The following is a 27659-nucleotide window of genomic DNA, read 5'->3' as shown; positions in this document are numbered from 1 at the left end:
TAAAATCAATAATTACTCGCATTAATGGCGAAGACGCATGCGTGCTACAGAGACATCATTCCACACGCTATCCCAATACATGTTGGCCACGTGTCGGACGCCGTCAGACGAGGTGTCTAGCCAAAGTAACCATCAAAGGTCACCAATCCTAGGAAGTCTCCGTTAAGTGCCACACCGCTAGCGGAACTTCTCCATTCATTTGGCAAGAGGAAGTCTACGCTACGCGCCACACCGGTAGCGGAACTTCTCCCTTCATCTTGCAAGTGAAAATCTCCGTTAAGCGCCACAAAGCTAGCGGAACTTCTCCTTCATCTTGCAAGTGGAAGTCTCCGCTAAGCACCACACCGCTAGCAGAACTTCTCCCTTCATCTTGCAAGCGGTTCCGCTGAGCGCAAAACTGCTAACTGGTCTACCACCAAGCAGGTCCCCGCGACACCACTTATAGCTTACTATCAGCAAAGGCATTTCCTTCGATGACGATTTCAGAGGCAACACCTCGTCCAGACGACGACTACTACTTTGCATTACAGTCAGGCTACGTCCCTCTGAGACACGGGACACGTCAATAGTCTACGACAGCCCTGATTAGGCACGTTAACCCCGCCACTCGGGGACCAAAGTTTGGGCTCGCTACCCAACACTATCTGCTCAGCGCAGCTCCCCTCAACAAACAATATACCGACCAAACGGAGGTCTATCTTAGCCGGAGAGTGGGGGACTCTCTAGGGGGCCTAGCAGGGGCCCACCCCAAAGGGCATAAAGCGTTTGCTCAGTAAGTCCATGGTTGATAATGCACTGACGCTCATTATGCTTTTGCAAGTCTAGGGGAAGTAACGCTTCAAACTGCTAGGCAACTCCCCAACTAAGATTGCCCTCCTTGACTGGGGACTTGGGGGACTTGTACTTACATAAGCATTTGCAAGCACTATAATGAGCCACACTTATGAGACCGCCAGCGGTACTAACTACCGTCAACTGTGTGACCTACGGAAACACAGCCAAGCAGGCTACCGCATGAGCCCTGGCTCACCCCCAGATCACCTCTGACGCGCCACCACGCGGAACGCCAAGATAGCATCAGAAGCTCCAGAAGCTGGGAACTGAAGCATATCAGTCCCACATCGAAAACATGGAAGATGCCAGCCTTTTTCCCACTTATAAAAGGTTCTCTCCACTCTCCTCATTAATTACGCATTTACTACTTATCTACTGTTATTCTGTCAACATAAATACATTAACTAACTTAGGCATCGGAGAAGAGAAGACAGCCCAGCGCGGTCTCCCTCTGACGCCTTTTTGTATTTCACTTGACAAGTAGTGGAAGCTCTGAGAACATTGCAAGTAGCGGTCCGCCCATCGGACTAGCGTTAACAAAGACTTGGGCCACCTCTCAATCTTAAATATTAACAGAACATATGAGGGCCATGCCAAGCAATTATGCCCATTCTTTTCAATATCGAATCGCTCTCAATTGATCACTCAAAATACTTAAGGTAGCCACAAGCTCCAGCTACCAAAGCAAATGCCCAAGCAAAGCAACTACATGCTTAAATAACTCTAAGCAATCAAAATAAAGAAATTAAAACTGTTAATGTTTGTGACCGAGGGGTCTAATTAACGTGAGAGAGAGACACACACACACACACACGAGAGGTATAGTGGTTCGTCTCCACCTTAATGGGAGACTACGTCCACTTGAATATTGTACTATGTGTGTTTGGGCCTTGCGGCCCAAAGGGGATTACAAAGTGTGTAATGGGATGGTGTTTAAGGAGGAGAAGGGGTCCCTTTTATAGGTAAGGGAACCCCTCCATCTTACATTTTCTTCCATGTGGGATGCTAAACCCACTATTCTAGTGTAGAAGTCATATTATGAAGGTAACTTGGTAAGGCCGGGAAGGTGGCTTTTAGCCATGGTATAGCTTGGACATCGGGCAACGGGATGTCTCGGTTGGGACCCACCATGGCTTGTGGGCCCCCCAAGAGGGTGTTACTTATGCTTGGTGATGTAGCAAATCCTCCATGCATAGTGAGAGGTATCTACAAGTCCCCGAAGTCCCCAAGTAAGAGGAGCTTCTTCGTTGGGGAGTTATAATTATGAAGTCATCAAGCATAAGTAACCGGGTGGCACGGAGCCCCTACAAGTCCCCGAACTCCGTAAGCAAGAAGGGACTCGTTAACCTGCATGACAAAGACAAAAACACGCATATGGAGAATGCTTGTTGTATTGGGCAACAAATGTGAGTTGCATTGATATGCGTTGGCATATATGAATATATGAGGTGCATGATACATGATGTATACATGCGAATGGTGCTGAGTATGATCCATTATGACGTATAAATTTGAGGTTACGTGATTGTGTGAACATATGAATTGCATATGATAAATGCGTGATGCGTGCAAGTAAAACGAACGAGGTCGAGTTGACGAGGTTACACTCGGTTTAAGTTGCATGAGTGCCATGAAGGCAAGCGTTTATAATTCGTGAACGATGAATACGTGAACACTTGTGTTTGTTTGGTTTTCGCTCGTATTAATGGAACGCGAAAAGAATTCAATTTGTTGCAAAGGACAAATGGTAGAAGAATTCAATGTTCCATTAATGTGTATTATGTCGAGGGGATGTGAGTATAACACTTGGGAATGCCGGGAGACAAGAGCATGGAAGTTAGGGGGTGCCGGAAAGGCGTGAGCGGAAGCTCGGGGGTTGCCGGGAAGGCGAGAGCGGAAAGCTCGAGGGTTGCCGGGAAGGCATGAGCTTAAAGCTCGGGGGTGAGCGGAAGCTCGGGGGTGCTGCGAAGGCGTGAGCGGGAAGTTTGGGTTGTCGGAAAGGCATGAGCGGGAAGCTCGGGGTTGCAAGGATGGCATGAGCGGGAAGCTCGGGGGTGCCACGAAGGCATAAGGTGGAAGTTGGGGGTTGTTGGGGAGGCATAAGCGTAAAGCTCGTGAGCGGGACGCTCGGGGGTGCCTCAAAGGCGTGAGCTGAAGCTCGGGGTGCGGTGAAGGCGTGAGAGCGAAGCTTGTGAGTGGGAAGCTGGTGGATGCCTTGAAGGCATGAGCGGAAGCTCAGGGTGCCGTGAAGACTTGAGCGAGAAGCTCGTGGATGCCGTGAAGGCATGAGCACGAAGCTCGGGATTACCGCGAAGGCGTGAGTAGAAGCTAGGGGTGCCGTGAAGGCGTGAGCGGGAATCTCTGGATTGCCGGGAAGGTGTGAGCGAAAGCTCGGTGCCATGAAGGCGTGAGCACGAAGCTCGGGATTTCCACGAAGGTGTGAGTGGAAGCTCGGGGTGCCGTGAAGGCGTGAGCGTGAAGCTCGTGGATGCCGCGAAGGCGTGAGCGTTAGAGCTAGTGAGCAGGAAGCTGGGGGGTGCTGCGGAGGCGTGAGTGGAAGCTAGGGGTGTCGTGAAGGCGTGAGAGCGAAGCTCGTGGATGCCGTGAAGGAATGAGTGCGAAGATCAGGGTTGCCGCAAAGGCGTGAGCGAAAGCTCGAGGTACCGTGAAGGAGTGAGTGCGAAGCTTGTGAGCGGGAAGCTCGTGGATGCCGTGGAGGCATTAGCGCGAAGCTCGGGGTTGCCGCGAATAAGTGATCAGAAGCTCGGGGTGCCGTAAAGGTTTGAGCGGGAAGCTCAGGGTGCCGTGAAGGATTGAGCACGAAGCTAGAGAGCGGGAAGCTCAGGATTGCAACGAAGGCATGAGCGGAAGCTCGGGGTGCCTTGAAGGCATGAGCGCGAAGCTTGTAAGCTGGAAGCTCATAGATGCCGCGAAGGCATGAGCGTTAGAGCTCGTGAGCGCGAAGCTCAGCTGTGTCGCGGAGGCGTGAGAGTTAGAGCTCCTGAGCGCGAAGCTCGGGGGTGCCGCGGAGGTCGTGGGCGTTAGGGAGCGAACCTAATCTTTGATACCCAAACGTCGAGGGTTAACGGCCGGATCAATGGCTGCTGTGGGCTGTGTTAACCAGTCTCTTTACTCTTTCCTAGAGGAGAAAAACTTGGCTATAATGTCGCGTAGGGTCATCGTCATTATGAGGCGTTGCCTTACCGCTTGGTGGTTGGTCGTGAACCACAAACTTGTGGAGTCTTTCGACCCGTTTAGGTCTCTTTCCCGTGGGGAGGGTTTGACAAAATATGGTGGCCAAGAGGCTAGACAAGATATTTGCATTTAGTGCATAAATGTATGAACAACAAATAAGCATGGCATATGTGTACGGCGTACGAGTAGCATAGTGCAAGCATGCTTAACGATCGTGAAGGCATTTGAAGTATTACACTAGGATGTGCGCATAGTAGGCGTGCTACTAAAATATAGAACATGTGTTATAAGCATTATTAGTTTGTCATGGAAGCATGTAAATGCATATCAAGTGTGATATATTATAAGCATGCTTAAAGTAGTGAAAGCATGTAATGGCTCTAATTGCCAGAGCGTAAAAGATAAGATAATGTTACTTATCTTATGCCGATTTGGAGCGAGTTGGAATTGGAATTGATATAAGTACCCAGATCATGTTGGAGTTGTCCAAGCATGACGCTTCATTGCTTTGGCAGATAAAGTGTTCCAATAATGTGTGTCAACTCGTCGTTGCGGTTGAATGCTCGATAGAAATAACTGAATTTCCTTGAAACAAAATGGGTGATTAATATGTAGATTTGTAAAATCAACATCAATAATTTGCATATGTACTTTGATAAGATGGTAAGCAAAGTGTATAAGTTGACATGTTTGATTGCCTCCTTAACAAGATAATTTTGTAATAATGTTAAGTGCTTGTAAAATGTATTTACTAGATAGCAATGGTAGTGAATTGCAGTGGTGCAAGGTAATTTATATTAACGGTAAATTAATATATTTTCATTGGCATAGTAGCCGATATTGATTGGCCTAATTTGTTTGTGAAACAGACTTTAGGCTTGCTGAAAAGTGAAGGCATGGCAATAGTATATGTCAATTTTGATAATAACAAAGGCAAATAAAGCTAATGCCTTATCAAATATGTACATGGAAATGTGTCGTGAGCAATATATGTACATGTGATTAGCTAACGTAGCTAGGGGGTTCAGTTGAGGTGAGGTGTAGGCATGCATATCTCTAGAATGCTAGAATTCAAAAGGTACTGCCGCATGACCAAGTATTAGTCAAAAAGTGTGCTAATTCCTAGTATATATTAATGGATGACAGAAGCATATTTGAGACAAGAAAGTTGGGCGTAGCATGTGATCTTGCAGGCTTTAATTATTACAAGCATGTAGGCATATACCCATAGCTACATAATGTGAATGCAATTGGATATGCATTTGTCATGGTCTCATGGAACTAGGATGCTTAGACAGATGGGTTTATAATATGTATACATATATATGCATATGCATGTATATCATAAAGCTATCGGTTTTAAATGCATGGCATGAGCCTTCAGACGTTCACATGTGTTGCATATAGTAAGTCACCAACTTTTGCAAGAAATGATAATATAATATATGTGCTTGGCCAAGGACGTGTAGCAAGCAATGAGAACATATTATATATATGCTTGGTTAATGATGATTGAATGTGTAAGGAAGCAACTGCATCACGTGTTTAATATGTGGGCCATAATTTAGATCATGAAATAAGGATAATTTGACATGTTGCGTTTATGCTAGCCACTTAATTGTGAAGGTGGTTTTGGATGTTTATAATAGGCATATGTATATGCTTTTGTAGTTTAGCTTTGCAGCACCGAAAGAAAAACTCATCTTTTTTCCAGTTTTTCAGAGAGAAAGGGCTGAGCTCCATCTCTGATCGATGCTTGGGTGAGGAGATGCACCAAGAAATCGGAAGCATGGGGTCGTCAATTCTGAAACCAGCGGCAAGGAAGGACTGCAGAATTGGATAGGTGCCCAAAGTAGTTTTCTGGGTGGCCGGAAGATTGAAGGGCTAGCGGAGCTTTGGCAGAGATGATTCTGCTCAGTGGAGGAGTTGCTCATCGGAGCCTTGCTAGCGGAGGAGTTGCTCAGCGAAGGCCGTTGCCGGTTAGCGGAGCAGAGCTTTTGCTAACGGTGAATCTTGGTGGAGCGGAGCCCAGCAGAGGCTACCTAGTGGAGGAAGAAGCAGTTGCCACTGGTGGTTGCCTGTGGGGGAGCGTGGCTGTGGCCAACGATGGTGCTTGTTGGCTGTGCGACAAGGAAAAGTAGAACTGCAGTTCTTGTTGGCGGTGCGTAGAATGGTGCACAATCCATGTGAACCCATATCTTGGCGGTGCGACAAGATAAGAAGCAGAGCTGGACACATTTTGTTGGAGTTTGGCGGAGCTTTGCACGACAGCACAAAGGTGCTGGCTTGGAGTTCAACGGAGTTTTGGAACTCAGCGGAGGTTCGATGCCCAGCTGAGGGTCGGCTTGCTAGCGGTTGGCAGCTGGTGTTCCGGCGGAAGTAGGCTAGCGGAAGAGTTCAGCGGAGGCCCGTAATAGCTAGCGGAGCTCTTGGACAGCGGAGTTCTTGGCTAGCAGAGCCTTTGTCCAGCAAAGCAGAGCTCTTGGACAGCGGAGACATGGAGCTCGTCGTTAGTCTTTACTGAGAGAGTTGATGGTGACAGATAGCTGTTGGTCATCTTCCTCATGTTTTGTTATTGGGTGCCCATATTGAATTTCTGGGTGTCCACAGTAAACAGGCACACCAACTCCCTTTTATATATATATAGGTAGTGCAGAGTTGACTACTTTCATCAGCGTTGACTGGCCTTAACCGGAGTTGACCAGCCCTGATGGGCGTTGACCAAGCGTGTTAGGCATTGACCGAGCGTTGACCAGCCCTGATGGTTCAAAGTTCATGGTAGGTGACGAAGCCTTTGAGTTGGCTTCCCACAGACAGCGCCGATGTTAATGTTTGTGACCGAGGGGTCTAATTAACGTGAGAGAGAGAGAGAGACACACACACACACACACACGAGAGAGAAGTATAGTGGTTCATCTCTGCCTTAGCGGGAGACTACGTCCACTTGAATATTGTACTATGTGTGTTTAGGCCTTGCGGCCCAAAGGGGATTACAAAGTGTGTAATGGGATGGTGTTTAAGGAGGAGGAAGGGTCCCTTTTATAGGTAAGGGAACCCCTCCATCTTACATTTTCTTCCATGTGGGATGCTAAACCCACTATTCTAGTGTAGAAGTCATATTATGAAGGTAACTTAGCAAGGCCGGGAAGGTGGCTTCCTGGCGAGGTATTTGCCACTTCCGACTACCGTAGCATAGCTTGGACATCGGGCTACTGGATGCATGTCTCGGTTGGGCCCCACCATGGCTTGTGGGCCCCCCCAAGAGGGTGTTACTTATGCTTGGTGATGTAGCAAATCCTCCTTGCATAGTGAGAGGTATCTACAAAAACCAAGCAAAGAAAACTTTACATGCCAGGCTACATGTATTTTAATTTGTAGATTACAACATGCATGCGAGCCTCATCAAGCAAACTGTGACTAGCATTAACAAACATACCAAATTTATCTTGTAAAAACACATTCCCTTAAGCAAAATCAGCATTTCTCCCTATTTTATTATAAGCAATAGCAAGTTTAGATCTCTCATCTTCACCCAAATTCTTTTACTAAAGATGTCTTGATTGTCTTGTGGTATTTTTTTACATCTAGTTATTCTTTCTGATTTTAGCTAGCCTGAGCTCTTGTTCCCAACACATTTCGGTCTTAATTCCCTAGCTTTTCACAACTTGTTTTCTTTATTTCCCATTCTCCCAATTGACAACCCTTGATCTACAAGGACTCCTGCACAAGCCTCAGTTACTTACCCACAATTGGTAGGACAAAAACTAGTCAAAATATACCAAAACAACGCCATGGAATCGAGCAGCACAATTCAAGCAAAACTATGACATAGTGAAAAAATAAATAAATAAAGCAGATAATACCACATGCTTTAACAATTATTCCCAAATCTTATTTCGTGCAAGCAAAGTTTCCAAGAAGTCTTTGTGAAATTTCAAGCAATAACTATCAAAATCGTCAACTGAAGCCAAGCAAGAAGATCAATCTCAAAGAAATTAGAAGCTTGTATAGAAAGATACATGCCAAATCAAGCCATAAGCTAAATTCAGCGATAATAAGCTAAAGACTACTACCACATGCAGTCAATGATTTTCTAAAAAATAAAACTATTTATTGCCCAGGCATTCCTCTTGATCAAAATTAGACATAGCCTACAACTATGACCCAAAAAGGGGTGAACACCGTGTAAGTTTGAGCCTGCTACTATGAAAACTTTGTTTATATCAAACAAGAAGTTGCAACAAGCCAAAACAACCTATGGTTATCAAGCAAAACACAAAAATGCACCAAGCATATGGTCAAAGCGTAATTGTGACATGCCATAGTAACTATATTCATGGTACACTTTATGCAAGCTTCGTAAATCTCAAGGCAGATGAGCACAAAGCTACAAATCTAGAAGAGATCAATGCTAGAATGGTTCAAATACCAGAAATCTTGCAAAGCAACAAAATAAAAAATAAAAAATTTAATTTTTTTTATATAATAAATAAAAATATAGAAATATTTTTTTTAAATTTTAAAAAATAATTTAAAAAATAAAAATTATAAAAATTTTGGATATAAAAAATAAAATAAGGGAAAAAATTAATTTAAAAATGGACCAATGATAAAAGATGTTATTTTGAAGTGTCTTATTATAATCCAGGACACACAAATGTCCCCATGATAATTAGGGTCACCCCTTAACAACCTGACACTAAAAATAACAAAAATTGCCACTGGTAGCTCTGTCTCCCCTTCTAGTTACCCAAGCCTGTCTAATCCCTTACCAAAATCTCTCTCTCTAAGAGATCGGAGCCAGCCATGTCCGACGAGGACAGACGGCACTACTACACAAAGTGAATCAGACAACAGTCAAAAGCCTGTTGTCTGAATGAAAATGGAGATGTTGTAAACTGGCGTGTTGTCTGATCTCCCCCATCAGACAACATTCTTTTTTAATTGTCTCTCTGGTCATTCACACAACATGTGTATCTAAATATGTGTTGTCTAAATTTACCAAATTTCGATTCATGACAGTAGTCTGTTGTCGGGTATGAACTCAGACAACAGCTTACTGCAAGGGTGTTGAGTGAAATTCACCAAACACAACAATCTTTCCAAGCTGGTGTTGGCTCCTAAATATCTTCAACGACAATATTGCACGAGACTTGATGTGTGAAGTAAACATCAAACAAGCATTTTCGATTACCAGATGTCGTGTCAAATGCATTACAAATATCAATTTGCTCGAAATGGTGTTGTCTTGCATGAACCTCAGACTACACTTCCGATTACCTTATGTTGTTTGCATCTTATCTAAGATAACAATTATCTGGATTTCGGTGTTGTCTGAAATTCAATTCGTATGACAATCTCTTGGATGCATGTGTTGTACCGGATGAATTTCAGACCACACATTTTATTTTTCTTGTTGTCTGAATTAATGTTATAAAACAAGTTTGAGGATGCTAATGTTGTCTGAATGTTATTTAAGATAACATTTGATGTTGATGAATTTATTGTCTTGAATGAACCTCAGACCACACTTTGCTAGACGCCGATGTTGTCTGAATAGCTTTAAGATGACAAGTTGCTAGATAAAAATGTTGTCTAAATTTTCCTCAGACAATGTGTTATGTCTTTTTGGACTTGTGTTGTGTGATATTTTGCATTACAACAGTTACTAATCCTATATATGTTGTTGGAATCGAATTTGCCCAATTGATATGGAAATAGACTAATATGAAATTCGAAGTTCCAATTTCATTTACCACATTCTCATACATCATTCTCACAAATCTTACATTATCAATTCAAAGTACTAGCATCAACTCATGTCCAACCAAATCTAAAGAACAAGGTCTCAACTGAACTAAAAAAATATATGGGTACCCAAGTACCAAGTACAATACTTACATATATGTCTTGACCACAAACTTTGTCCACTCATTTCTAACCACATCCATATCTTCTTGGGATATGCTTCTTTGCCTCTTCTTTCCCACTGAAACAAAAGGGTTTGCACTTAGTAATGGACAAAATTGCAGAAAAGAATCTATAATTGTCATTGAGCATTATGTATTCTGGCCAACCTTGAAATTTTTTTTGTAATTTGAGCATTACATATATGCCACTTAGTAAATGACAACCAAAATTTCAATAACCATAATCCAAGCAACCAATAGCAACCAAAATTAAATATATGACATTTACCAAAACACATGCAAAACAACAACAACCAAATTTTCGAGCAACCAAAATTTCAAGCACTTTGGACTTTCCTGACATAATCCAAGCAACCAACATTAACCAAAATGATATATATACATATTCACCAAAAGACATGTAAAACGATAGCAACCAAAATCAGAAGGTAAAGGCAAACAACAGTCTATCTCCACTATGAATTTTTTTCAATCAAATACACACATGCAAACACCTCAATTTAACTTTTCAGTTTCATGAGCAGAACCAAAAGCAGGAACAACCAAGTCCAAGAGACTTGAAAATTTCAGAAACTTTATCATGCACCAAACCCCCAAAATCTTCCTTCCAAACACAGTTTGCCTTCCAGAATATCACAGCATACCAAAACAACTAGCCCTGACCAATTTTTTGATATTTAAAAGAACACAAAATAAGGTACCAAACAAGGAATAAAACAACTTTCTCCGCTAAACAATTAGGCAACTGGACATAGATATAAGAACTAGATAAATGGTTTTCAAAACTAGTTGGTAAAGTCAAATTGCAAGACCTTTTAAAATCCAAGAGCGATAATAGCAGAGTGCCCAAACTCCCAAAAATAAGTGCTAGGAGAAATCAGAACATGGTTCACTGAACAATCGCTTACTCTTACGAGTCTAAACATAAAAAAAGTAAAAAAAAAACATTAAAAAAAAGAAGCATAATTTCAGATATAAAAGTCACTCACCGTTTTAAACTAGTTCTTCCTCCTCACCCATTCAAAAACGAATGGCAAAACCTCCACCCATTGCTATATTGTACAGCCGACAACCAAAATCATCTCAATCTTCATTCTCTTCTTCTTCTGAAATCCAAACCCATCATAAACAGATCACTACTCTCTTCTGTTTTTCTTTCCCTATTTTCTTTCTCTTTCCCGTGCTCCCTCTTTTCTCTTCTTCTTCTTTTTTCTCCCTGATTCCTTTGCTTTTCTCCTCCTCCCTCTCTTCTCTTTCTTCTCTCTTCCTTTTCTCTTCCTTCCTCCCTGTTCCCTTTCTTTTTATTCGATCCGACTCCCCCTTCTTCTTTTCTTTCTTCTCTTCTTCTCCCTGTCTCTCTTTTTCTTCTTCTTTCCTGTCTCCCTCCCTCACTATAGTCGGCATCCAACCCTTCTCATCTCCCAAAAAATTTTGTGCCGAAATTTGCAAAACCTAAATGACCACAAGGTAACAAACAGCCTCAAAAACTGAACATAATTCAAAATCAAAATAACTAAAATGTCCCAAACTGATGTAGATAAAGTCTGAACATCCGCTATAGGATACTTAGGATTCTCAAGTTAAAAGTCTAACTTCAGTAGCAAAAGAAACTTGGATTGCCATAAACCAAAACTATGATTGTTTAAGAGTTGAAAAGACTGAAACTTTAATATTTTTAAGTTTAATTACATACAGAAAATCACTCACACATACTTGATGAGTACAGTTACAGATACTGAAGTTTTGGCAAATTGAATACTTCTTTACCTGTAAAAAATCTCAATTAGATTACATATAGAAATTGAAGAGACTAGCTATATCCTAATATACTTAAAACAGAAATAACACAGCAAAACAGGGAATACCTCAAGTAATAATTGATGTAAAATGAAACAGACAAGAAAAAAAGGATTCCCCTAGCTCATTATTGCCCTTCTCCTTCGATTCTAGCTCAAAAACAAAACAAAGAAATTTGAGAAATCGATAGTTAAATTTGCAGAAACACTTAAAATAATTGCCATTGTACGACCTGGAAATTCTTCCTGATTGTGAATGTTTCTACCAGCAGTACCTGTAAATGGAGAAATAGTGTGTGACTCAAATTAGAAAGTAAATCCAAAGTAATTGTTAATCTAATCTGTCTCCTTCTTGTTGGTTTCAATTTTTACCAAGTTCAAAAGATATTTGAAGGTGCACTTGAGACTGATTAATTCAACTCCAAGCTCGCAATCTGCTCCTATATCATCTCAGATTCAAAGTAGTTTAATGCAGTGATATATAGTTAGTAACACCCATTATCACCAGAAGCTCCATATATATTCATATCAATTTTAAAACAACAAAATGAAAAGAGAAGTTCCACATAAACATATGCTTGTCTATGTGAAGGAGCAGAAAGATGCCAATATATGAAAAATGACACAATTAAACCCAATTAAACCAATAGTCCAATAGAAAGATGATAATGTCTTTGCTTTACACTCTTTGATCATTACTGTTTTGATTTAATTGGGATGCTTATTTATGTTCGTCTTCTTTCTGTTACATCTTCACCTTTACCAATAGAGAGTGTATTGGACTACAATCTCACCAAATTTATCTTCACATATATATCTAGACATTATTCTCTGTGCAACAGTTCATCAATGTACAACACCAAGACTACAATTTCATACATTATGATGAAAAAGAATTCAAATTGAATTTCCCATTCCTTCATCGTTTTGCTCAATTTTTTTGGTAATCAAATAGATAGATGCATGCTAATGAACTCAAAAGAAAAAGGAAGAAAAGAACCTGATTAAGGTATTTGTCTGAATCAGATAAGGCTGCCCACTCCTATTCACCAAGAACTCAAAACCTAGCTCACCTCTGGTTGGCCTTGCTCCATTTTCAGTGCACACCTGCAGCACCATTTTTAACAGTTTCAAAAACATATATTATACCGTAAAATGCAAGTACACAATTGTACAACCACTGAAATAGGCGTATGATTTACTTCTACAAAAGAATGCAGTATTTTATTTTAATGGGGCCTTCATTTACATAGCATTCATTGTATGATCATAACCCAATTGAGTAAAAACATGAAAATTTAGGAGCTACTGACATACCCAATCCACCAAGAGTCTCCCCCTTCGTCTCTAGACCGTCTTTAGGATTCAATTTTGAAGAACCCCCAATCAATTACAAATGCGACTCATAGAAACAGTAGTGTTTCTTTATTACAACGCTGCCAAGGAGCTTCTCCTCCTTCTCCAGCATCTCAAGTGTCTACACCATTAAAGAAACAAAAATTCAGCAGAAAAATGATTCTAATACCAGATAAAAATTCAAACTAAGGCTAAAATGATTCTAATAGCAGATAAAAATTCAAACAACTGAATATGGGAATATCATTCTCTTAAATAAGTTGTACTAAAAGGTTTGTTAGAAAAAGTCTGAACTCAGGAAGATTTGATATCTTTGAATGTTTAGTATAAAATGAAATAATGTCTACAAAGTTAGTTAGTGGTGGGTGGTACATACTTGCATATTGATCGGAGACTGAATGACTTCATCCCTTCAACAATTTTCAACATGTCCACGATAAGCCTAATATAGCTTTCTCTTTCTCGGGTATCCTCCCTGAAAACTCAGGCCTGGGGGTTTCAAAGCCACAACAATTTCATGTAGTGGTAATCATATATAAACTCTAGCATATCATATCTGCAAATTTTATATTAGATCAAAGAATCAAAACCCCAAATTTTACATTAAAATTGGGAAATCGATTAAATAGGGTTTAGAGTTTAGATAAATGTTTGCAGACTAAACATCTCTTTTCTATTTGTTCCCAACCCAATCTTTCTCTCTGAGAGTGTCAAAAAAGTTTGGTTCTCGGAGCTATTGAAAAGCTAGAGCATAGACTACAAAAGAAAACCAAATTACATACATGAAGAATTGAATCAGATAAGTATCAATTAACAAAAGAAAGAAATAACAAAAACTTTCGCTTTCACAGATTGTAAAAGTCGAGAAATTGATAATTGTTGCTAAAAACGTGAAAACAAATGACTAATAAAAGGAAATGACTTCAGCTATATCAACTTACCAAGTGTTTGCTGCTGCTGATTTTGATGGCTGAGTGTGATCTTCTGTAACAATGGGAGTCGCTCCCACAATCTTGGCAACTTTTGCTGAAAGCTCCTTGTCTTCTTGACATGCTCTCTGTATCTATTAAGTTCAACATCAAGCTTCTTGATCTTCTCATCCACTGTATCGCCCCTTTTATTAATCTATTTGTTTGTTTGCAAATAAACCAACAGCTTTAGCACAGAATATACCAATCTAAAGCTAAAACGCCTAAACAAGAAATCCCACTGGTCATTGAATGACCTAGAATTAAGCCCAGAACCATTTAAGCCCCAACAGTAATACAAACACAGAAGGAAGCTTATCAATCACTGATTAAAGTAACCAACAATAGCCCCAGGGCATAAACAGAAAGAGAGAGAGAAGAGAACGAACCCTATTGGAGGCATCTCCAATAGAAGAAGGAGGCTCTTTATATTTCTTGACACTGACACAGGCAGCGATAGTGAGAGAGATCCCGAGACCGGCGGCGATAGTGAGAGAGATCTTGGTGGCGGCGATGGCTTCTCAAGATAATTGAAATCGACTTCGAGCTGAGGCGGCGGAGAGAGTAAACTACCGGACCAAGTAGCGACTTTGAGCTGGACCGGCGGAGAGAGAGAGAGAGAGAGTGAGAGCGAAAGTGAGAGGTGAGAGCGAGAGCGAGAGAGATTGGGACTAAGAGTGAGAGTGAGAGCGAGAGTGTATCAATTTCACTCTCGATAGGCTGGTGAGATGGTGAGAGTGAAAGGGAGGGAGAATGACCTAATTTTTTTCAACTTAGGAGGGAAGTTTTTTGTTTTGATACGACTAAGGGAGGGAATTGAGCAGATAGGGATTTGTGTTTTGGCTAGAAAATAAATGTAAATTAAATTTTTTTTTTTTTTTCTGATTTCTCAGACAACATATGTCCTAGTAAGTGTTGTCCTAAAGTTGTCAATTTCACCAAATTCCAATTGATTACAATGTGTTGGCTGAGTTTGAGAACAGACAACAAATATAACTAACATGTCGTCTGACTAACTCAGACGACACCAAAATGTCGTATGTCGTCTGTTACGTGTTGTCTGATTCACTTTGTGTAGTAGTGCGGTTCGCTGCGCCACCAGAGGTCTAGAAAAATCCCTTATCTCAGCTAATCCGCTCGCAGGGCCAGTTTCTTAGTCATAATTAATTGTTTTCATTCACAAATTTTCCGACTGTTTTAATTTGATTCATATGTCAATTTATCGATCATTGCTTTTGTATCGCTACAAATCTCAGTTATTATGGACTGAGGAGTACAATCTGTGTTGAATAATGCAGCAATTTGAATCGCCAAGTGGACGTTCCTATGGATTAATGGGAGAACTGGTAACAATTCCTACTTGTTATTGCTTTGAATGTGTTTTTGTGCTTCGTAGTCTGAAATGTCTTATTGTGATCTTGTTGGTACTGGTTTTCTGTAGGGCTTTGTTATAACCGCAATGGCTTAATGTATTTTGATAATTTTAGAGTACTTGGTTTTTGTGTTCCTTGTAACAGAACTATATGCAAGAGGACGATAGTTGGCTAGAGGCAGTGTCGAATGCCCACTTTGAAAAGGCACGGTGATTTAGCCGAGCGTATGTCTAGGTGAAACTTAATTGGAAATTTTTAAATCTTCATTCATCATGTATTTTTGGTTATGTGAAATGATAGTTTGCATTTTTTGGAGCTGTCATTACTTGGCAGTACACTAATGTTGGCTGCAAAAGGAATTCAAATTGAAGACCTCGGAAGTGCAAAGTTGTACTTCTTGACCTCAAGGTTATTAAGAAGTTATGTGCATCATTTTCAAGAGGATGCATTCATTGAAATAGGAGAAAAATGTTGTGGAGTAGTGGAAGAAGTCAATGGCTTTAATACATTATCTTGTATTACCAACATCTATATATACATAAACAATTATGCATCCAGTGGACTGTATTGATTTAACAGGGATTCTGACAATGACAATTTACGAGCATCTGCATAAGGAATTTGAAGCTGCACGGGCTTTTCAAACTCAAGGTAGCTGTGAATAGATTTTATGCTGGATGCTTCATTTTAAAGGTACAGTTGCATCAAGCTTTCGGTCATCATGGCAAGTTTTTCTTTATTTGCTACAATGGTTTCTAAATGCATTTGGAGGTGAATTCTTGGGTGTGGAAACTAAAGACCTGCATCTTCTGTGAAATGCAGCGATTTTAAGTTGAACTAAACCATGATCAGGTTGTGATATCTAAGTTGATGATGAGTCTCGTGGTGTGATTGTCTAATAGAACTCTCTCTAAAATTTGTTGTTCTTGTTCTGTGGCACATGCTAATCGTAGAACTTAGTGTCAAATTTGTTGTAGTTGACCAAGTCACTGGCCAGTTACTGATCATATCCAATGTTAATTACAAGTTGGTAACCAAGTCACTATCAATCGCATGTCACCTTCCTAGTCACCGTTATATCCATATCACTGGCTATGTCACATTGCATGTTGCTGACCATGTCACTGTGATACAAAAGTCACTGACCAAGTCACATTGTATGTCACTGACATATTTTGAAATTTTCAAGTCACTGTTATATCAAGGTCACTGGCCATGTAACTATTACAAAAATAAATCTCAGTAGCCATGTTAGATCACGTAACTGTCAAAGTCACTGATGATCTACAAGAAGAAATCTCACAAGTATACAACACTTTAAAATGTCACTTTATTGTTGTGCTGTTCAAATTCATTAACTTGAATTTTTTTATAGCAAACAGATTGGATTGTGAAATTTTATAGATGTACTAGGATAAACTTTTGAAAGGGGGGGCGGATTCCAAAGAAACTCAGCAAGAAGGATATTTTGCAAAATAGAGCTCATATAATCAAGACATTTGCGGAACATAGGCATAGTTGGATCTCTACTAATTCAGAGTTTTATAAAAAAAATTTAGGGCTTAGATTGGCCAATTGTAAAATCCAGCTTACTAAATCAATTAGCTTTTTGTATCTTTTTATGGTGTCACTATTATGCATGTATAGTTTTCCTTAATGAAACATTACTTTTATAGATCTTTTACAACACATTCAAGTTTTAGACAGATTTTGAATTCACCAAGTCAATATCACTAACCATGTCCAATATTTATCACAAGTCAGTAGACAAGTCACTGGCTAAGTCATTGTTAACCTCAAATGACTGACCATTTCACTGTTATACACATTTCATTGACCAAGTTACTGGCCAAGTCACATTGAATGTCACTGACCAAGTTACTGGCCAAGTCATTCTTAACCTTAAATAACTGACCATGTCACTGTTATACACATTTCATTGACCAAGTTATTAGTCAAGTCACGTTGAATGTCACTGACCAAGTCACTAGCCAGCCCAAGTTCCTAGTTAGTGAGGTCACTGACCAAGTTATTGGCAATGTCACTGACCATTTCACTAATCATGTAACAGTCAATGTCACTGATAGACAAGTCACTGTTAACCTTAAGTCACTGTCATTCACATGTCATTTGCCAAGTTACTGTTATATGCATGTCTCTAGTCAGGTCACGTTGCATGTCACTGTAATACACATCACTAACTAAGTCATATTACATGTCACTAAGTTGGTCACTATTTTACATATGGCACTCGCCAAGTCACCGACCTTTGAAGTTATTGGCCAGGCCAGGTTCCTAGATTGTGAGGTTACTGGTCAGGTCACTATTAACCTCAAGTCAATGGATATGTCATTAGCCACGTCACAGTCATGAACATGTCACTGACCAAGTTATTGGTCAAGTCACATTGTATGTTATGTCACTGTCAATCACATGTCACTTGCGAAGTTACCGGCAAAGTAATTGACCATGTCACCGTAAATCTCTGGCCAAGTCACTGTTAATCTCAAGTCACTGGCTATAAGTTACTGGCTATGTCACATTCATGAATATGTCACCGTTAATCCATGGCCAAGTCACTAGCCAAGTCAATGTTAAGATGATAACTTACATTATCAAATTAAGATCCATACTTATAAGTTACTGGCATGTCACAGTCATAAACATGTCACTGTTAATCCATGGCCAAGTCACTGTCAATCTCAAGTCATTGGCAAAGTCACTGACCATGTCATTGTTATACATATGTCACTAACCAAGTTACTGGCTAGTCAAGTCATTGGCCAGACCAAATCTCTAGTTAATGAGGTCACTGACCAAGTCATTGTTAATCTCAAGTCACTGGCTATGTCATTGGTCAAGTTACTGGCCATGTCACAATCAAGAACATGTCACTGACTATTCACAGTCAATCCCTAACCAAATCACTATTAACCTCAAGTCACAAACAAAGTCAATGTCAATCACTAGCAAAGTCACTCTTAACCTCAAGTCACTGTCCAAGTTACTAGCCACGTCACAGTTATAAACATGTCACTGTCAATCCATGGCCAAGTCACTGGCCAGTGAAGTCATTAGCCATCCAAGTCCCTAATTAATGAAGTTACTAGACAAGTCATTGTTGACCTCAACTCACTGATCATGTAACTGTCAAAGTTACCGACCAAGTCATTGTCAATCATATGTCACTTGCGATCGAAGTCACTGTCAATCACATGTCACTAGCCAGAACACATTGCATGTCACTAACCAGGTCACTGTTATACACATGTTACTAACCAAGTCACGAGGCATGTCCAATGTTGATAAAAAATAAGTACATGTTTCTTTTGGTTTGATCAATTTTGGTTTTGGGCTTATTGCTACTTAAAAGCTAAACTGTTTTTATGCTTATTTTGGTTTGAGCGATTTTATTATTCTTAATTTCTTATACACACCAATTCAAGTCACTAGCCAAATCACTGGTTAAGTCATTGGCCAGTGAAGTCATTGGCAAACAATTATTATGTCAAATGCAACTTAAACATCATTACAGCTACAATATTGCTCAACAACTTTATATATCATGGAGTAAACTTTAGGCCTTTCGGGCAGATTTATATATCATGGAAGCCAAATCACCTAACAACTAACAAGTTTCGCATTGTTGATCTTTCACCTATCCACAACAAAATGAATAATAATCTCAAAGAGAAACTAGTCATAAATCTAAGCCAGGATAAGGGTGAACAAAGAAACTCGAAAAAAAAAATTGAAAATCGCAAACCTTGATTCTCCCTTGAAAGCATTTGACAGAAAACTAATACACTGACATAGTTTTCAAGCAGCTGAGATAACTGGATGGAGTAGTGACTAAACTCCCTACTAATGATGAAGATAACGCCACCACTAACTTGTCTAGTCATTTAGGATGATGTTGTCACTCATTTTCTAAATGAGCCTAGCTCATATAACAAAATTTAGACACGCAAAGCTTGAAAATTCATTGTCACTTCACTGGTCCTTTTGATCCTCCTATCCTTCTTCGCTTGGCTCTTCTTTTTCATCCTCTGGACACGGGGTGCATGAGGCATATCATGAGCTATACAGTCTTCCACAATCCTCCTTATCATCTTTAATCCATAAAGTGAACCCATGACAGCAATAGTGTTTCCCTGTTCATTCAGAGGCATAACTTCACATGCAAGCGAGAAGGGGAGGACTAGAAAAGGATACGTCAGACATAAGGTTCAAAATAACATTAACACTAACCTTGAGAAAAATACCACAATTCGTCACATCAACAAGTCCCTGCATCCCATTATATGTGAAAAGTTAGAGAAATCATAATAGTATCAATAGAATGTGAAGATAGAACAAAGCCCATGAGAAGAGCTCTCCGTGCAAGAAATTGCTCCTGTAGACAATAATAGAAATCAGAAAGGCCAAAAATTGAGCTTTTGCATATCTAGCACTACAAAGAGGTTTGAGGCAGGCTCAAGTCACTCAACAAGCTCATCCACATATTATCTTCAAAGTAATTCATGTTTCACTAAACCCTTTCTAACATCAAACAACACCAAGGTCAACTCATACCCTTCTATTGTGCTATCTTCACAAATTGTTTTCTATACCTTTGCATGATCAAAGAGAAAAGAAGCTTTACCCTTCATGTTACATTGCCAAAACATAAAGACCGGATTCTTTATGTTAATCATTATATCTTTTCAGGAGTGTGGTTACTCTAGACCTTCCTTAAATCAAACAAAAGCTATAATAGTACCTCTTTAAGAACTTTTCCTCTGCATATTAGCTGCTATTGCAAGAGTATGTACCTTTTTATGCATTTTGAGAGTATAGGTTTGTGATCCAATGTCTTTATTTTTATCTCAACAGTAGATTCAGACCCATCCATATGCTCACTCATTGGAATATGTTTAGCACCATTACTCTTCTCAGCTCATACTGATCCCTACAAAGATGCAAGAGTAGAAATCAAAATCATTGTACTTCTTTTTCTCCTCCTGTATGATTTTCCATAATCTAAACCAATATGGTAAACATAATTTCACGTAAAAACAAACTTTTGCTCACTATTCTACACTAACAGAACTAAACTTAATTCCAAGTCTGCAAACATATAAGACAAACAAAAAACTGAACACTATGACATTGTATATGAAATCTAAAGCAACAAATATGCTCCATGAAATCGCAACCAACCATTAAGTTACAACATATATTAGCACTATATAGATAGTTCCAATTAACAGCACCCACAACCCATTTCAATCCATTACCACCAGTCAACATAAACATCAAACTCTTTGCTCATTAAACAATTCATTCCTTTTTCAGCTATGATTATAAAGCTTGAGCTGAAAATTAATGGAAGTGTAAATATACAGGAATACAAATTTGGTGACCTGGGGACCATTTCTAAGTTTCTTTACTGTCTATCTTGCTCACCAATGCAAAATTACCTGCAAAAACCACCAATCGCAAACCCAAATCAATGAGCCTCAATAATGTCCAAGGTCTTGTTTGCGAACGCATCAAATAGGCTACAGCAGGTATTGGCAGCGGCTTCTCCACTGCAGATACCGAATTCGAGGTGGCCGGATGTGATTGGTCGGTCGTCACTCTGACGGAGGCAGAAGTGGACGGCGACGCTTTTCTTTTTTAAGTGGCGCGAGAGACATGGTGGTGTGAAGTGGAGCTGACGATGATGACACATATCAGAAGCGCCCCAATTCGAAACGACGTCGGAGCAAGCGAGAGTGGAAAAGCGAGTTTGAAATTTGAATCGCCAGCGAGAGATGAGTATGTTGCTTACGTGATGAGATTGGAGGGAGAGGAAGCAGAGGACTTGAGCTGAACAATCTGGAGGGATCCGATTACCGGCAAGTCATCACCGCTTCAAGAACTCGTACACCGATCTGAAAGTCGCGTCGCTCTTCGCCATTCACACTCTCTTGAGGTCCGTGTCTCTGTGTGGAAGAGGAGAAGAAGATAATCAAGATAAAAAGAGAGGGTTGGCTTTAAGAGCAAGTTCACCCGTTGGGTCACTAAGTCACCCACTATTCACTGTTTTTTAGTGTTAATGTTAATGTCTAAAAAGTTCAGCGGTAGCTGAACTTCGGTTAACGCTAATCCGATGGGCGGACCGCTTCTTGGCTTCTTGTGATATGCAGAGCTTCCGTTTACCTATCAAGTAAAATACATAGTTCGTCAGAGGGAGACTGTGTTGGGCGGTCTTCTCTTCTCTGATGCTTAAATTAGTCAATGTATTTGTGTTGACAAGGTAACAGTAGGTAAGTAGTAAATGCGTAATTAATGAGGAGAGAGGAGAGAACCTTTTATAGGTGAGGAGGGAACTGATCTTCTCCATGTTTTCGATGTGGGACTGATGTGCTTCAGTCCCCAGCTTCTGATGCTATCTTGGCGCGGCGCTTGGCGCGGCGTCTGCGATGATCTGGGGGCGAGCCGGGGCTCAGGCGGTAGCCTGTTTAGCTGTGTTTCCGTAGGTCACACAGTTGGCGGTAGCTAGTATCTCTGGCGGTATCATGAGTGTGGCTCATTATAGCTAATTATGCTTGCAAATGCTCATGTAAGTACAGTTGATTTCCACCCTCTGGGTCATGGGCACAGTTTTCATGGTAACCTGGGTCACCAGGTCACTTTGCAGGTCACGATGGTGACCCAGAAAGTGAGTCCGGGTGACCTAGGGCATGAAATACACTGTGCCCATGACCCAGATGGTGAAATTAACACTAAAAAGTGGTGAATAGTGGGTGACATGGTGACCCAACGGGTGAACTTGCTCTTAAAGCCAACCCTCTCTAAGGGCAGAATGAGAATCAGAAAAATTAAAAACTGACCTTTTTTAACATTATATATTATTCAAAATGACTAAATTAATATTATTAACAATTTATTATAGACCTTTTTATCAGGTGGGAAACTAGGTGATTTTTTTTATCATTTCACACTCTAATATAACATTTTCCATCATTTCCCCTTTTAAAAAATTTCTATATAAAAAACTAAAAAAAAAATTTCTCTATTTCTTTTACTAAAAATAAATAAAAATTAAAAAAAAATGCTAAGATTATGAATGATACTTTGTAAAATAAATAAATAAATAAACAAAAGAGAAAGAATTAAAATAAAAGAAGAAGATAGTTGAATTGGTTATTAATTTCTTTCTAATAAAAAATAAATTAATTTTTTTTCTCAATTCCTTTTACTACCATGCTAAGATTAAGATTGCAACTTTGTAAAAAAAAAGGGAATAAGAGTTTGAAATTGGTGTGGCTTGACGACGAGCAATTCGAATGCAATACCAAGAGTCATTCACATTCAATCAGTTGTTAAAATTGTTAAGTACATTCAAATCTCAGCAGTAAACAAAAGAAACTTATTGGTAGCATCAGACATCAGAAACAGTCAATCTGAAGACAATTGAGAATTCTGACGTATTCAAATATCACGCCAAGCAAAATACTATAGATCGCATATGCTGATGTCTGGCATGAATATCATGATGCATTATGCTGCTAAAATAATAAGAAGACTACGAAAAGAAGACGTGCTTACAGATTGTGAGACATCAAATTCAATCACTACAACTAACAAGACAGGAAGCAATCACGGCAACAAACCAATATACGTTGAAATAACAACGAGTAGTTGATGAATTTGAAGGGATATGGCGACAACAGCTACAACACAGAAAATCCTATTCAGACCTGCTGAAGCAAACATGTTAATTCATACTTCAATATCAACAGAAGAAAGAGGAGATATCAACAGAAGAAAGAGGAGATTTTGACGATGAGAACTCACACCAAGGAAAATCCAAAATTCCCGAAGATGGAAGAGTTTAACCACCAAGAGCAAAAGAAAGAGATACTAATTATTCCTTCGTTTGGATGTAGAGCTACTAATGTTTCAATTCGTAAAAGACGAGACAAGCCATGCAAACACTTTTAAATTTTACCTTAACTATAGGGCCTCAATTTCAGAATTTGATTATAAGGCCCATTACAACATTCCTCATGGCCCATATAATCAAGGTGGCTAATGTTGATTTCCAAAAATCCAGCTACCAGGCTCAATTCATATCTCGAGCCCAATAAGCAAATTATATCACAATCAACATGCCACGCATGTGGACCCCAGCCACATTCACGCATTTGGGGTTTGCAAGAACTGGTGTGGCATGGAAGGTAACGAAAATGCATGAAGCCCATTATTAGTTTTAGGCTTGTAGGTAATTTTGGACTCGGGGACCAAAATTCAAGCTGAACAGCCCAATTCTAACTATGAGTAAGTGAAGAAGAACCCAAAAAACCATTCAATTACAATAACACTCCTTTTTACCCAACATTCAATTATTTTTCTTAAAACTAGACATCTCAAATACTATATTACATTCTTTCACACAAAGCCAATTCCCTGCCTTTGACTTCTCTTTTTCCAGCAACAAATCTCGAAACCCCAAAACACAGCGAGATTCTTGGGATCACAGCAACGAGAATCCTGGGATCACATCAGCAGGATTCCTGGGATTACAGCAGTAGGATTCATGGAAACATAGAAACAGCAACAACCCTAAACCAAAGCCACCGCTACTCTATAAATTAAGAGTTATAGTTGCTGTGGAAAGGAGGGCAACACAAGCTAACCACAAAACAATAAAGCAATTCCCCCATTAGAATCACAAAAACCATTCCCAAACCCATAAACTCCTTTACCTCCATATAGATTCAAACTTATCATCTTTGATCGTATAAAGATCTTTTCTATCATGTTTCTTCTCTCCCAAATCCATCCTTAGTCCTCTACCTTCCCAACTCCTATCCCTTATACCAAATACCTTAACCAATCCACCAATCACTACTGAAATCTCTTCTTCTGAAACTCATGCTTTTCTAGCTCCTACGCCACTCACATCTTGCCAAGCCTTTACTAAAATTGCACACTAATTCACTGTCGTGAAGATAGAGAGGAGCTGCTTGGAGGGACACAACAGCATACTTCCTAGGATTTTCAGTCCTTTGAAGTTTGCTGGGCCTAATCTTTGCTAACTCAGACAAAGGGAACGAGATTTTGGGCGTGATTCCACTACCGTACAACTTCGATCAAAAGTGCCCCTACAGAGCTTTCCGAAATATATTTATTAATTGAATTATGAATTTCTTTACTCTTGCACTTTATTAATTATTGATTTGGGAAATCGTAAGGAAATTGTTAAACCCTTTTGTTATTATGCATAACTCTTACATGAGACTTTTCCTAGTACGGTTGGGAACCATAATCATTCCTTGATTGCGATTATTGTTTATTGCGAGATTTTTAGGAATCTTTACAGATTTTTAATTTTCAGATGATTTTCTTATGTCATACTTGTTGTGATCATACTACCATGCTAGCATGTCGTTCCACCTTTTGAGGCAATGTGACTAGCACCTTTGCGGTGGAGTCACGAAAGCCTCTTCTGCCTTTATAGTGATGTGGTCTGCCTTTGTGGATGTATCACAAAGACCAGTATCCTATCCGCCTCAGTGGTGTAAAGGTACGAGAGTACTTTTGGCTTGGGAGGCCCTTACCCAAGATTGGGAGGCTCACTTGTATGGTTGATATTTCTTTCTTTCCCTTGTTTTACTTTTTACTTAACTAACGAGGCTAGTCAGATTTTACTTGATCAGTGGGGTTAGACCTTTTTTACATGTTGTCAATTTCTTTGACTGGTGGATTCTTCTTTCTCCTTATTTTACTTTCCTATTTGACCAACGGGGCTAGTCTAGACTTATGATTTATCGAAATTCTGGATTTTCTTTCACTACTTGACTAGTGAGGTGATGTTGGTCCAATTTACAAGTTTTCGGTTTTCACACAGTTTAATTGAACGTTGCATGCATTGTTTTTTTTTTTTTTTTTTTGAAAGTATACTGTGGGAAAGTTATAAATTCTCGATTTATTTTTATTCTCATTATTTATTTTCGTCCACTCGTGCTAACGTTTTTCAATTACTTTCCCCTAGGTCATTCAGTTGCAAACGTCCAATCTACAGATTAGCTGGTTCGGCATAGTAGGAGTTGAGGTATAACATTAACAGCGGATGATTTTATATTGTAGGTTACTTATTTAGCCTACTTGTACCTTGATTTCTTTTTTCTCTTTTAGATTGCTCTGATTAGATGTGGGATTAATGTTTTAAAGTTAAGACTTATATTTATGTATTTGCAACATGTTAAATTTCAGATATTCAGTTGATTATTGTGAAGTTAGTTGTGATTTGGGGAGCAAGGTGGCTCCAAGAAAATAAGAGTGGTTTTTGTTAAGAAGTGTATATTGTGTTTTCTACAGGTTTTGGGCATGCAGTCCACCATTAAGGGTGATTATGCTGGATTTTTGAACTGTACCTCTAAGAACACTTTCTAGCCTCCAAGATGCAAAACAAAGTGAGAAATCCTTCCTAGTATGGTATCTTTGGTTTCTAATAAGAGAAAGAAACCCAAAACACCATACAATTCCACAAAATCTCTTATAACTAGGGTGAACAAGGCTTGAATATATGAAACTAGAGTTGTGATTGATCAAAAGTGTATAGATACTTCGGTTTTGGTAAGGAAAAACCAAGAACCCAAGAAGCTATGCACCTATCTCTACACAAAGCTAAGAAACTATGAACTAAAACTCAAAACTAGAGAGAAACTATGCTAGAACTAGAGAAAAGTGGATTTTGGTGTTGCAAAATGAGAGAGTAGAAGGCTGAACGGTTTTAGGGAGAGAGAATAGGATATTTAAAAGCCAAGGCAATTCAAATCAAGGGTGGAGATCAAAAGGAATGAAGGGCTAGATGTGATTGACAAATGTGTAAGCACAAAATGTGGATCTAGTTTTTAACTCTACATAGAAATGACCTAGAAAGCCCATAGATATTTTAGTGGAGGAGAAAAAGTAAGGGTAGAAGGGTCATTGTGTAGGGGATCAAGGTAATAAATGGGAGACAAATGTGTAAGGCGTAAGAATTGGACCACTTGTCATCTTTCAACTTTTGAATTTCAAAATAACCTAGACCTAAAGTCTTCCCACCTAACCCTAATCAGCTCTTTCTTGTCCTCCACCACTATGCCAAAAAAGCTATCAGACAACAGAGTTCAGATGACAGAATGGTCATTTTCTGACGTCTGAGTTTTTCAGATGAAACATAAATTAAATGTGTTGTCTGAATACAATGAGAAACCATGCTTGTTTCATTTGGAAGATATGGTCAGATTCAGACGATACATAAATGTCGTCTGAAAATATGGAAATTTTCTTAGCTGAAAGTTTAGATTTCCCTCCGACAAGATTGAGTCTTTTCCCTCCCAAATGGGCAAACCCTATCGGTGACTAGTCAATGGGGTGATATTCAGACAACAGAGCCAAGAAATTTTGTTGTTTGAATAAGGTGAGTTTGACTTTTTTTTTATTTTAAGTCTCTTTTGACATAACACAAAAGCTTCGTGTTTTTGATTCCCACAAACATTACCTCTGTCTAAAACTCTTAAAGCTTACAAAATCTTGAGGAAAACTCAGCCATCTATATCTCTCAAAAATCGGCCCTCTCTCAAATCTAAGAATCCTTATCCAAAATTAATCTCTCCTTCAACCCCGACATCCTTGCTGTTTGCATTCGAGTCCGGCTTAATGGAGTTCTCCACCAGCGACTCAAGAGATTAGAGGAAGCTGGACTATTCTATTTTCGATTGGGTTATTGGTAAGCATTTTGCTTCATTTAGTTTAGGGGTTTTGATTGAGTTCAGTGTTCCATTTTAGGGTTTTTCTGGAAATTGATTTGGGGTTTTTCATTGCAAACTCGATGTAGTTGTTAGGTCTTTCTTCGATTGAGTTTCGATTTTGCTTCATTTTGTTTATGGTCAACATTCAAAACGACGAATAAAGAGATTTCGTCTCTCATTCTTTAAACCAGAAAGTCTGAAACCCAGTTCTCTCTCAATCCCCTTCATTCAAAACTAAAAATCCGACCTCTCAAAATCCTCTCTGAAACCCAGTCCTCTCTCACCTAGATTTCTCTCCTAATCTCCTCTACGAATCGACGATCAACGGCGGTTGCATGATGGGCAGCGACATCACTTCTCTCGGTCTCTCCTCGAACGACGGTCTTGATCTCTTACTCCACATCACTCGATATCTCAGTCTTTAATTCAAAAATTT

The 27659-nt window shown here is 39.5% G+C and overlaps 1 protein-coding gene and 2 long non-coding RNA genes across 5 annotated transcripts; all 3 read right to left on the bottom strand.

Moving 5' to 3' along the window:
- Nucleotides 1–9754: 9754 nt before the first annotated feature.
- LOC112180246 lies at nt 9755–11209 on the bottom strand. Its single transcript, XR_002928169.2, has 2 exons — nt 10949–11209; nt 9755–10018 (listed from the first exon to the last, which is right to left on the bottom strand). It is a non-coding gene; the product is annotated as an uncharacterized LOC112180246 (long non-coding RNA).
- Nucleotides 11210–11689: 480 nt separating this feature from the next.
- Nucleotides 11690–14456, bottom strand: LOC112180245. 3 transcript variants are annotated; one of them, XR_005804043.1, is made up of 5 exons: nt 14053–14456; nt 13488–13667; nt 13073–13232; nt 11825–12030; nt 11690–11726 (listed from the first exon to the last, which is right to left on the bottom strand). It is a non-coding gene; the product is annotated as an uncharacterized LOC112180245 (long non-coding RNA). The 3 variants fall into 3 exon arrangements; XR_005804042.1 differs by lacking the exon at nt 14053–14456 and having other exon boundaries at nt 13488–14044; XR_002928166.2 differs by lacking the exons at nt 11690–11726; nt 11825–12030; nt 14053–14456 and adding an exon at nt 12537–12862 and having other exon boundaries at nt 13488–14044.
- A 4525-nt stretch (nt 14457–18981) lies between these two features.
- On the bottom strand, nt 18982–21426 carry LOC112179510 (KRR1 small subunit processome component homolog). Its single transcript, XM_024317941.2, has 4 exons — nt 20915–21426; nt 20267–20403; nt 19704–19742; nt 18982–19606 (listed from the first exon to the last, which is right to left on the bottom strand). Exons 2-4 carry the CDS (start codon nt 20276–20278, stop codon nt 19412–19414), a joined length of 246 nt encoding a protein of 81 aa, XP_024173709.1. The 5' UTR covers nt 20279–20403; nt 20915–21426; the 3' UTR covers nt 18982–19411.
- Nucleotides 21427–27659: the final 6233 nt, after the last annotated feature.

The sequence above is a fragment of the Rosa chinensis genome, chromosome 7, assembly GCF_002994745.2.
Source record: "Rosa chinensis cultivar Old Blush chromosome 7, RchiOBHm-V2, whole genome shotgun sequence".
NCBI lineage: Eukaryota > Viridiplantae > Streptophyta > Magnoliopsida > Rosales > Rosaceae > Rosa > Rosa chinensis.
Note: the sequence above shows the minus strand (reverse complement) of the source record. Positions and strands in the feature narration are given on the sequence as shown.

Bases quoted from the DNA above. Each gene is read 5' to 3' on its own strand.
- LOC112179510 (XM_024317941.2), bottom strand. The intron at 19,607-19,703 runs GTTAGTGTTAAT...CTGAATGAACAG, and splicing joins ATTGTGGTATTTTTCTCAAG to GGAAACACTATTGCTGTCAT.